This window comes from Azolla caroliniana, unplaced genomic scaffold, assembly GCF_043228905.1.
Source record: "Azolla caroliniana isolate FFs.n. ecotype wild unplaced genomic scaffold, voAzoCaro1.0.p SCAF_1, whole genome shotgun sequence".
Classification (NCBI taxonomy): Eukaryota; Viridiplantae; Streptophyta; class Polypodiopsida; order Salviniales; family Salviniaceae; genus Azolla; species Azolla caroliniana.
The window spans coordinates 35893740-35905617 of NW_028230436.1; the positions used below are offsets into that span (position 1 = coordinate 35893740).

The following is an 11878-nucleotide window of genomic DNA, read 5'->3' on the forward strand; positions in this document are numbered from 1 at the left end:
ACATCTGAAAATCGTGATTTTATGGTATATGCGACTAAAGTTTAGAACGCCTCAGAAGCCTCAACCAATCAAAATTGTTGGAAACAATACCCTTTTTCCCTTTTATGGAATGAGAATTGCTAGAAATTTACTATGTGCATTAATACTTTTTCCATGGTTGCAGTAATAATGTGGAACTAGAATTTCAACACATATTATTGGAACATTAACTTACCAAATTCTAAGTGAAAGATGATTTAATATCTTTTGCCAATTCTATGCTACGTTGGCCTAGAATTCTAAATACTGTTTGCGTATTTCCCTTGCAAACGGCAATTATACCTTTTACTGGGATAATATTCCTAAAAGAATCTAATTAAATGAAAAATAATGGACACAGAAGATTACCTGGGCTCGAACAATTGCGCTTTTTTTGTCTTGTTCAGCTTTTTCAACGACAAATTTGGCTCGCTCTGCTTCTTGAGCAGCTACTTGTTTAGCTTCAATCGCAGCAGTGAACTCTCTCCCAAAGGTGAGATTTATAATAGAAACATCATCTAGAGCTATGTTAAAATTAGCAGCACGCTCCATTAAAACTCTTCTAATCTCCCTACTTACAGCCTGGTAGTTCAAAGAATCACAAAGCGAAAAAATTGAACAATTTCAGAAGTGAGAAATATATCACCAAAATATGAATCGGAAGAGCGGTATAAAACAGGAGCATATTGTCACATCATTTTACCTCTCGCTGGGTAATCAGTTGGCTTGCATTATATTGAGCTACAACTGCCTTCAGAGTTTCATGTATTATAGAAGGCAAAACTCTTTCATTGAAATTTGTCCCCAGACTTCTGTAGATTGTTGGTAACGCATCGGCCATTGGTCGGGTCAAGACTCGAAGCCCAATCTTGACCTACAAATCGGATACAAGTAGCATGTGCAGTAAAATATTCAAGACTTATGTTAATGCAAGAGAAAGTGATGTTAAAGTTACCATTTGAAGGTCCCTACTTCCTGAAGTGCTTTCAACTACATGGGGTCTCGCCCTGACATCATATATTATAGGTCTATCGAACCATGGAATCATCAGATGGGTTCCCTCTGTATACACCTACACATTACACAGCAATTAAATTTCAAGAAATGATCAGGTAATCAAGGAATCACATGTCATGAAATGGTCAGTCAATGACCTTACCAAAATTGAACAATTTGATCAAATAAAACCTTACAGAAATGTATGCATGTCTCATATATGGAAGGGTTTAGGGTTTACAATGTGCATCGTAAAGCCATGCATGGAAGCAATCAAATTTGCATGCGATTAAAAAAGTAAGTGTACAAAAATAAATGAGAAATCACAGAAAGGGGGAAAATGTCCGTCAACATCCTCTACATACAAGTAAATAGGAGAAACAACGATGGATAAAAGGACGAAAAAGATGATAGATAGATAGATAGATAGATAGATAGATATAGGGATCGGAGGACGGACCCGATCTCGTATGCCTTCAATTCGATTGAATATGATGGCGCGGTGGCCTCCCTCCACGTTGTACAAACTGTGTGTGGTGGCGTAGAGAGCCAGGCCGCCCAACGCAGCCGCCTTGGCTACGCTCCATAGAGGGCCTGCGTTTGGTAACCTGCCCCTTAGCATGTCATTCAGATTCATCTTGCCCCTCTACCTATATGTATGTATTCCTTTAACTGTAAAGTGCGGCCCTGTGTCTCAGAATCTCTGTGTCTGTGTCTGTGTCTGTGTTTTAGGGTTCTTGACATTGCATGGTGTCCGCGGTTGATGATCTTATTTAATTAAATCAAGGGAAATAGGATCTTGAACAAATAAACAACAGCACAAAGATCATAGAGGAAATAAAGAATGTATGTATGTATATTATAACACAAATTATCAGAGCATGCTTTACAAGTTACACCAATGATTGTAAGCTCATGGGGCTCTTAAGTGAGAATAGATATATATTCAACTTAGTGGCATTAAGTGAAGATTAACTTACCCCTCTACACTACCACATGTATGTTGAGTTGATCATCACTTGGCCACGGGTTAGACCTGGGCTTTGGTCATATGACTAACAAGCCAATTTATATATTAGAGACTATGGCCAATCCGTCGACAACATGTAACTGATGTAGCATGCACCTTTGACATGCATGATTAAACAATTTGATGTAAAGTATTACTTTGTCACGTAATGAAAGATAGTTGAGAACACTCAAAACACAGGTTAAATGTAACACGGTTAAGTATAGTTAACACAATTTTGGGAAAAAAATACTTCAATGTTGTGTGAGGATTAGAATGACACGACGATGTTTAAGGGTGTTAAGAATTAGGTGATTAAATAAGTATGGTTAATTAATACCTAATTATGTGATTAAGTTAAGCGGAAGATTATGTGATATGTGTGTGAGTAGAAGAGAGAGAGAGAGAGAGAGATACACTTATGAATAACACAAGATGGGGGATGAGTAAGTATATTAAATTAGCATTATCATCATCATCAAAAATACAAAAATACCCACAATGAGGTATATATACATCTCATGTGCAAAGGTGCACATGTGTGAGTAGAATATAGGTACTAATGTGTAAGTCCTATATTAAATGTACTTAGGAGTGGAAGATCTAGAATATCCCACTTAAGTACAAGGTCCTATTTAAGGCATTATAGTCGACACTTCTAACTAGATTCTATCTAGGTAACTACGAAGTTACATGATTGACGAAATAACTAAACTAAGTTGAGCTTGATCTCTCAACACGCCCCCTCAAGCTTAAGTGTGAGGTGTCCGACATCCGCTTTGGCTTTCTTCGTCTTTGTGTGCTTCCGTCCGGCCTTCGGCTTTCTTCGTCGTGGCAATCTTTATAAAGTGTAATATTTTGGACATAGGGGGGGTAGTTTGGTAAATTTGAAACTTCCAGGGGCATTCTGGTAAATAGACGAACTTCCAAGGGTATCCTGGTACTTTTCCCTATTTTATATATATATATATATATATACATATTCGTATACATATACGTATACGCATTCGTTCGTATACGTATCGATAGAACCCAAAGATAATGTCTGCAGACTGCAGCATTCGATTGTAGTTGACTTGGCTATCGAGACAGAGACAGAAACAGAGAGAGAAGCTATCGAGCTATGGCTTCCAACCCCGCCCTGAAGCAGCTATGGCTCCTTCCTTTTGCAGTCATACCAGGGTTGTTGGCTTATTTGAGAGTTCTCAGCGCTAATCAGGCTGCCCTCTGCGTCCTCGCCCTCTACTTGGTCTCTCGGTGGCATGCGGCAAAAATACAGAGGGAATTCGAAGCCCGGTCTTCATCACCATCTTCTTCAACATCTCCATCACCGTCCTCAAATAGTACCAAGCAGAGGAGATCCAAGAGAGAATGACTCTGTACACAGGAATTTGTCTTTCTTTACATTATGTCTTCTTGTTTTTCTTTTCCTGTGAGAGATAAGGGCCCACTTGTGGGTGTTGAAACCTTACCCTAATGCATCTATAAGGAAAACTCTTACTTAGTGAAGTGAATTGGGTAGGTTCAATCTTGAATCCTACTGAAAACTCTTATGATGTTTATGTGACAGATATTTGGGCCCATCAGCTCTTGAAACCTTAAGGATTTTGTTTATGTGCGTGATAAGGCCACATCAATCTCAGAACCATAATGGAAAACCCTTGTACATTGACTGGGGTTGTGATTATTACCTCGGAGTATAGTTGAAATCGTGAAGTGAGCAATATATACATAGATCTAAAAGAGATTCAGGAAAGAGTTTCTAGATAGGAAGAAATGCTAGTGTTCTTTCCCTGCTCTCTTTTGTTATGCCTTCTCATATTGTTTGGTTTCGTTTATATCAGAGATATAGGGACATTAATATCGAACCTACCTCAAATGCATCTATGTAAATCTGTGTCGTGTATCTCGATAACAATGAAAAGGATGAGTGATCAAGATTCAAGAACTCTAATTTGGGTTTGTGATTGCATCATCAAAGGAGTAGCTACCAAATAAGTTGGATATAGTAGACTATACATGGATTATAGAGATATGAGTATTGGTTAGATCTTTAATACCATGTATTGTTACAGGTTTGCTGCAGAAATCGTTGACAAACTAGTTCTATGATCGAGGTATTGGAAGACATGACATTATTCTTTTCTCTTATCAAATTTAACACATGTAATTTCCTTTTTATGACTTCAGAAAATGATTTGGAAAACTTTTTGGGCCTTCAGACTTCTAATGTTCTGCAATGTAAATTCCAATAGCAACGAAGAACGTGGTGAGGATATTATAATAGTTAGAGAAATTAGGTTTATTAGATAATTGTCATGTATAAGACTGAACTCTTATTTTTAATATTCATTCATGAATTGAATTGAATCGGGGGGCATACTGGTTTTGTTGGGGCATTCTTTTTTGAGAGAATTATGAATGAAGGTGAAACTCAAGTGCTCTCTTTTCATGCTTTAGTATTCACATGAGATGGATGAACAAGTAAATATCCTGTACAAAGAGTAGATTTTAGGTATTTGACACAAAATATTTGAAGCGTCAGTAGTTTTGGGACATATTCAGCAATATTCTTGTATGATGAACTCCCAACCCATTTATATTTGAATTATCTCGGAATGGTTCTCAATAATGATGTTGATCATATATTGTGCCGTTGGTGTTGCAAATATGATGATGGCGACCTTAAAAATTAACTATTGTGAAGTTTATTTGAAGGTCAAAATTTTAAAAAACTAATTGTAGATGAAAAGCAATTAGGGCCATATCAATGAATATACCTAATATGGTACAACCAAGTAGCTGTAATGGCCATGATGAAATTTCATTAAGAAATTGTTTGAAATCTAGTCAAGATGAGTAGGGTGCAAAGTTTATGAACTGGATGATTGACTTCACAATACAAGAAAATATAGGTTGTCTTAGCCTCAAGAAAACAGATATGTTGAGAGAGCATTGACAAGATATATGCTACATGCATTAATGATAGCATAGCAAGTGGGTTGATAAACTCAATGAAGTTGGACATTTGAAGCTAATATACCTATAGACTGTCAATGTCACAAAAAATACTTAAATAACTTCAATGTACTGATTGTAGAACATCTAGCTCCATCAAGGGTATGTTAGATAAAAATGCTAATGATGCAATTAGGGAACATAAATAAACTATTGTGGAGAGTAAAGATAATTACACGTTAGAGTGGAAAGCTCAATAAATGGATGCATATTTATGTGGGTTATTGTATGTTGTTGTCTTGTCGTGCTTAGGGTGCTTCAGAACAATTCTTCAACAACCTTTCAAGGTTTGATGCTTTGAGTATTATAAGCAACTCATTGGTGATTCTTGCATGGATCATACATCATGTATAAGTTGCCTCAAAATGTTTTTGTTGAGACCTTTGAAGGCAGCTATGCATTTCAATAAATTAAGGAATTCTAGGCTTCCATTCTTCCCATTCTATGATGCCCAAGTGTGAACCCAAAATTGTTATAGGAGCCTACCTTTACGCAACACCATTTAAAAACATAAAAGTAGTTGGCAACCCACAATAGACATTGTCCCTTATGTATAAGGGTGAAAGACTCTCAAAACCCTTGAGTTTTGCTCCTTTTTTCCCTAAACACCACAACAATTTTTATAATTCATATAGCAAGGATTCAACAACAATGTACCACGATTGAACAACTTAACCACTTAATCAATCGGGGTCAACTTTAGAAACTTATAAGCGGCTTGGTTCGGGTTTCATTTGGCTTGAGGATTCATTTTGGTTCAACTAGAGCCATCAACTTCATGACTAAATGACTTGACAATTACCTGAAATTTGAAGTATTTATTAAAAATATGAATTAACTTCATAAATGATGCAATATAATAATATCGTGAAGTTTTACTTTGAACCCTAACAATTCTTCCGAGTTATTTCTCAAGTTTTAAAACAACAAACCTTTCTCAGGAGCCCATTGAATGGTTTAACAGTTTCCAAAACTCTATAACTGTTTAGTTTGAGCTTAAAACTCCTTCAAAACAGGTTATTTTTTAAGGTTTCAGTATAAACATTTCAAGGTTTAAAGGTTTCATAATTCAAGTTTGATTCCGTTTTAGTTTCAAAACCATTTAATGTTTTCAATTGGACACAGTCTGAGAAGTTGAGAATCATATACCAATCTGAAATATTGCCAATTAATATGTATAACCCTTTTAACTTGTCCTTTGTTTCGTCCACACAATAAGACTATGCACTTAAGCAGAACGAAGCAGTGTTGAATTCTGCCTCTTAAGAACAGTGGTATAGCTTGACAAAATGTAGATATTTAAGTTTAAGAGCCATTTTTCTGACACCATATTTATATGATAGACAATGTTGTGCGTGCACACATTTATGCATGCCATATTGTCACCCATTTAATGTTAAAAGATTTCAAATGTATATATTTAGACATACAGGTTAATAGGTTATGAAGAGTCTTCAGCACATAAGACCAATCACTGTATTGATAAAAAGAGTTTGATCAACTTCATCAGGCTACATAAGCACACATGAGCTTCAGTATGAGAAACGCAGCAAAAATTTAATATCCAACTACCATATTTTCAATGGTAAAATGAAAAAAATTGGACTAAAAAAGCGAACTAATCAAAAATAAATATGGTTTCTCATATCATACAGCTAGGATCTACTATATTGAGGACCAAAACCTAGGTGATAAAATCAGTGGAAGCCAACAATGTTTAACTAGTAAAATACATCGCATTCAGTGGTTATATGTTTCTCTCTGTTTACAGAAGGGCAATCAAGAGCACCAAACAAAATTTAACATATTCCAATATGTAACACCAGCATAGAACAATAGTTTTTTATATATACATATACTTGATTGGCTCCAGACATTCACAAATAACCAACTTTGTGCATGATATTGGCTAAAACTAGTTCTGATTACATGTAAATCTTCTTGGGTAGCAACACTGGTACCTTTTTTATATCTGCCCGGCATATTGGACATAAACGTGTGCCCTTGAATAGCAACAAGGCACAACCAAGGCATAAGCATGCATAACCACATGGATGCAAGAGCGCACGATTTTCTTCAGTTAGTTCATCCCAGCACATTGCGCATTCAACACGTTCTACCTGTGATTTATGGCAATTAAATATCAAATATTAGGTTTCATATATGTGCACGTATATGCATATATATACCAATGGAGAAAAGACAGCTTCATCTAGAATAAGTGATTTGGGTCATGGCAGAGATTGGATGTTCAACTCCCCAGTGCTGCCACAAATGGCATTTCAAAACTCCCAACTTACGAGGAAACAAAAAAGAAAGGGCAAAACATACCACAATATCTAAGATCTGGGGCGTTTATCTATGTTAAGAGGTATTCCAGTGAAGTCTCAAAACTTCAAGGTATACCAGTAAATAGCCAACAAGGTATGGGTCATTTAGTCGTTATTTAATTAGTGAAGCAAAAATGTGCGACATTTTGGCAAATAAATAAATAAAACGAGAGGCACTTTGAATGTGAAAAAAATAACAAAAATAAAAATAAAAGGCACACACAGATAGACATAAAATATTATAATTCAACAAACCTTTTGTTCAAGATTTTGGTTTGTGGGTGCCTCTTCCTTGGGCCTCTTCAAATTCTCTTGCTTCACTAGCAGTTCTTCCAGCAACTTCTGTTTCTCATTCTCAGCCTCCTCCAAAAGCTGAAAAAAGCACTATTAAAGGTCATTTAAGATTTCAAAAATGTAATAACATATGATAAGATTTCAAAAATGTAATTGACCCAAAAATAAGCCTTTACTTCTCAACAACAAAGTACAAAGTACTTCTCTTTGGTTACCTGCATCGTCTCACGATGTTGTATCTCCTGCAACTCTGACTCCTGTTCATGTGCCCTTTTGTTGCACTCGGCCACACAGTTCTCTATAGTTTCCTTAAACAATTTTATTTTCTCAATAACTTGAAGCTCCTTTCGCAAAGCCTCTTGAGCCCTGTTGATCACATTCTATAACCAATTACCAACATGTTGTATGCAGAGAGATATGAGTATGACATATGCATATGGACAATATTGATTATGGTCAGGCCTTAATCCCACAAAATAACAATGAGATATGTACAAAAGTGTCAAGTAAACACCAAAGTTCTTAAAGGCACTTCAAAATAAAGAATGTAAGTTTGAAGTGGAATGTCTTTAAGTTGCAGACAGTTAAACAGGGATTGGATCGGTCTTGACCAACACCTTACAATTGCAGGTCATCCAGATGGAAAACCTTGTCCATTGGAAGAAATAAGCATTGCTTGATAGGCCACACAGAATCTGTCCAAACCACCAAAAGTTTTTTCCAAACCTCTGACCAGGTATTCCATCCTCCGGGTAAAAGTGATGCACATATTCTTTGTATAAGTGCTTTGGTGAGTGAGCAGGTTCATTATAAGTTTAAGGTTGTTTCCAACAATGGTCAGTCTAATTAATAGCACATATACGCTATCCAGTTTTTTATTCCAGCAATCTCTATGGCTGTCAGTTTGGTGGTTCAAACTGTAGCTTAGAAGTAATAAAATTGAGAGAATCCAAGTTCGATCATCTTCATGTGCTAGGCCCCGTATCATATATCAAATTTGGTCTACCATGGACATCAAAAAAATATCTATCTATATCTACCATCTTACTATGTTCCAACATATATAGAAGTATTACAAAACAAAAAACACGTGTCCATATGCATATGCATGGGTATATGTGTATTCATCCCACTAGTAAAATGTTGCATTCTAAAAATCAAAGTTCATACTCTTCTTGTCTTCTATCATTCGTCAATTTCTGGAATTGTTTTTGCAAGTTTTTGATCTCAAGCATGCGTGCAATCTGCACTTCGTCCCATTGATTCTCGCTCTCTTCTAACTGTTGTTGTAATTTCTTGATTCAGGCAGTGCTCGTTGCCTTGGAAATTTGTATGTCCCTCTGAAATGTCTCTTCCAAGCTACACATCTGGCGAAAAAAAGAAGTAAATTTTGGTTTAAATTCATAAAACATTTATAAAAGGGCATCAAAGACTTTACTTTATTCTCATAATCTCTTGCTATCTGTTCTTTCCTCAGTTTTCGCTCCTCAATCTCAGATTGCGTACTGGAGACGAGTCTGTCAAAATGAGATTTCTTCAAATTGAACCGCTCCTCATCTTCAGTCAAGATCTCAACTTTGATCTGCATTTCTTTGAGTTGCGGTTGCTCATGGTCGTGTGCCTACAAGGACAGAACTGTATTTTCTTACAAACTAGATTCAAACAAGAGTCAATGGAACCATCACCATTGCACAATTAACATCATTTGAGTAAATGATTGAGACAAGAAAAATCATTCTGACAGTAATCAAGCAGAAAATCACCTCTTTGGCCTTCCTCTGGGGCTCTCTTACTTTCTCATGGTAGCTCTCTTCTTTCCAATCGATCAACACTCTTTGTGGATCAATTTCCTTCATTGTTGATGGGATCATAAGAGCCATATGAATGGGATAAGGAAAACGCCGGTAATTGTTCCTTACAAATTCAGCATCCAAAAAGTCAAAATAATCTGCCTCAAACTCAAGGAGGCCTTCCCAACTCGAGACACAATGAAACTTTGCTGTTTGTGTATTCGGAAATTCTTTCCAAAAATCCGAAAGGAAACTCGGGGCAATATTGGAAATATTGACATTCTTGTCCTTGCACTGAATAGCAAGGATAGGCGGCCATACTATCAATCTATTCTTTGCAGCTTCAATGTTTAACGACACTGTGCGAGTGCCAATATGAGCATCAGCTCCATCCCGTGAGATTACATTAGCTTGGAGAGCTTCTTTTATTGCATCTGCATAGCCTCAATGATGATGAACCTTCCGCTTCTTGAAGGTCTCAGCATGAGCTTGGAGAGCTTTCCACCCTTTGAACCATTGGATGTTCGGGCATATTGCACATGATCTCTCTTCTTTATCTGCAATTAAGTTAGTCTTATTGTCCCCAAATGTCTTCTTCACCATCTCTTTGAGGTCAGGAAAGTGTTTTACAAAAACTTTGTGCCTAATAGCCTTCTTGGCTTTAGCTTGTTCCTCATCATCTTCATCTTCATCATCATCATCATCATCTTCTTCTTCTTCTTCTTCTTCTTCTTCTTCTTCTTCTTCTTCTTCGTTATCTAAATAGGGTCCATCATCATCAGAGAAGGGACGTTTCAGCATAGTTAGACTGGGGTTCAGGAAGAAGTTGATACCAAAAGAAGGAATATGATTTGACTTATATCAGAAAACAGAAATTTTTAATTTAGAAAAAATGTAAAAAATTACAAAAGAAAGGGAAGAGATGTAAAAGATTCATATAAGACACAGAACATAATGCACTTAATATAGAAAGGGAAGAGAATCAAGCCGCCATGGCCGGGATCAGAAATTTCAGGAGCAAGAAATCATGTGGACTCGACAGATATGATGAAGGGTCAATTTCCTATTGGACACACCGTGGTTAATTTAATCCTACAATTATAGGCAAGAGGGAAAAAACATCAACCCAACATTCATGTATGGGATCACATGTGTCAGTTTCAGCAAGTTCCCAAAAGGGATTCTAAATCCACCAAACATGTCATCTAGGAGATAAAGAGATAACTCATTCTATAGATCTACGTAGATATGTAATCTAAGCTTCAAATCTTTTATTCCAAGTGTTTGATCTTTGTATCTGAAAAAATATATATAGCTATGGCTATGGCTATACCAAAAGGTAAAGATAAAAACACCAAAATACCTGGTTTTTTACCCACTTGCGAGCACTTCAGAAAGTCGCATCCTTTGCTGTTGTTCCACCCACGAGAGACGGAGAGAGCGAGAGAGCACGCAGAGATGAAACGGAGAGAGAAAATGCTGCGCAGAAGAGAGCACGCAGAGAGAGAGAGAGAGAGAGAAACGAGATTCAAACTTTCCCTCGAAAAGTTACATTCTCTCTCCCTCTCTCTCTCCTTTTTTTTCTATTTTTAACTTTTATCTATCTTCTTTTGTTTTTCCCTACATCTAAAATATTGGACGGCCCCGATCGTCTACGATTTCCGAGACGAGTTCAGGGCCGTCCAAGCCCTAGATTCACGGGCTTCACCTATTTAATGTTTCTCCCCCAAATAGTGACGAGGGGTTCGGCATTGTGTACAAGCAGGCGAATCGATGTGCGAAGTGGCCGTGAAGAGGTTGAACAAGGAGGGGCTGAGGAAGAGCGACGAATTCTTCTCAGAGATCAAGATGATCAACATGCATGGAGCATCCATGCCTGGTGAACCTCAAGGGATGGTGCTACGAGAGAGGGGAGGCCATGCTGGTGTACCAATTCATGAGCAATGGAAGCCTGGCGGACCACTTATTCGGGAAGGGCAACTCCACCATGTTGACAAGCAAGATTAGGGTGCAGATCCTGAAGGGAGTGGCAGAAGCCCTGAACCATCTGCATTCGGCAGGTGCGGTGCACAGCAATGTGAAGGCCACGAACGTGCTGCTCACCTCTGAATTTGAGGCAATGCTGGGGGATTTTGGTCTGTTACGCCTGCTCAAGGACGACAATCATATGACCCAAACAATGACAGTTTTTACTTTGGGTTTTATGTTCTCAATTTTTACTTTGACTACTTTGATCAAGTGAGCAATTTTCATAAATGCTTATAATTTCTAGACTTTTCCCTCTAAAAGCTCAATGAATGGACTCTCATATATCACAATCACAAAGTCAATTGGTTCAAGGTAGGGTAAGATTTATAAACATTTCATCAAAATACTTGTTCTCATCATTGAATGGTTTGATAAAAGAGGCTTCATGAGGAGAA

At 37.2% G+C, this 11878-nt stretch overlaps 3 protein-coding genes and 1 long non-coding RNA gene across 5 annotated transcripts in view; 1 reads left to right on the forward strand and 3 right to left on the reverse strand.

Annotated features, from left to right (window-relative positions):
- Positions 1 to 11802, reverse strand: part of LOC147870195 (methyltransferase) — a 21023-nt gene extending 9221 nt beyond the window's left edge. The window contains exon 1 of the mRNA XM_087337814.1: positions 11789 to 11802. The gene's annotated coding sequence lies outside the window, so the exon portion shown is untranslated. The remainder of the gene's footprint in view (positions 1 to 11788) is intronic.
- LOC147870197 (prohibitin-1, mitochondrial-like) lies at positions 279 to 1654 on the reverse strand. The gene is made up of 5 exons (XM_087329989.1): positions 1475 to 1654; positions 974 to 1090; positions 722 to 892; positions 388 to 600; positions 279 to 341 (listed from the first exon to the last, which is right to left on the reverse strand). Exons 1-5 carry the CDS (start codon positions 1649 to 1651, stop codon positions 279 to 281), a joined length of 741 nt encoding a protein of 246 aa, XP_087186115.1. The 5' UTR covers positions 1652 to 1654.
- LOC147870198 (uncharacterized) lies at positions 3080 to 4309 on the forward strand. Its single transcript, XR_015531858.1, has 2 exons — positions 3080 to 3400; positions 4097 to 4309. It is a non-coding gene; the product is annotated as an uncharacterized LOC147870198 (long non-coding RNA).
- On the reverse strand, positions 6651 to 9569 carry LOC147870199 (uncharacterized). Of its 2 annotated transcripts, XM_087337878.1 has the most exons (6): positions 9429 to 9569; positions 9104 to 9286; positions 8836 to 9032; positions 7881 to 8031; positions 7627 to 7743; positions 6651 to 7161 (listed from the first exon to the last, which is right to left on the reverse strand). In XM_087337878.1, the coding sequence occupies exons 3-6, from the start codon at positions 8898 to 8900 to the stop codon at positions 6967 to 6969; spliced, it is 528 nt and encodes a 175-aa protein (XP_087194004.1). In that variant the 5' UTR covers positions 8901 to 9032; positions 9104 to 9286; positions 9429 to 9569; the 3' UTR covers positions 6651 to 6966. The 2 variants fall into 2 exon arrangements, 1 of the variants encoding a protein (XP_087194004.1); XR_015531857.1 differs by lacking the exons at positions 6651 to 7161; positions 7627 to 7743 and having other exon boundaries at positions 7931 to 8045; positions 8836 to 9286.
- Positions 11803 to 11878: the final 76 nt, after the last annotated feature.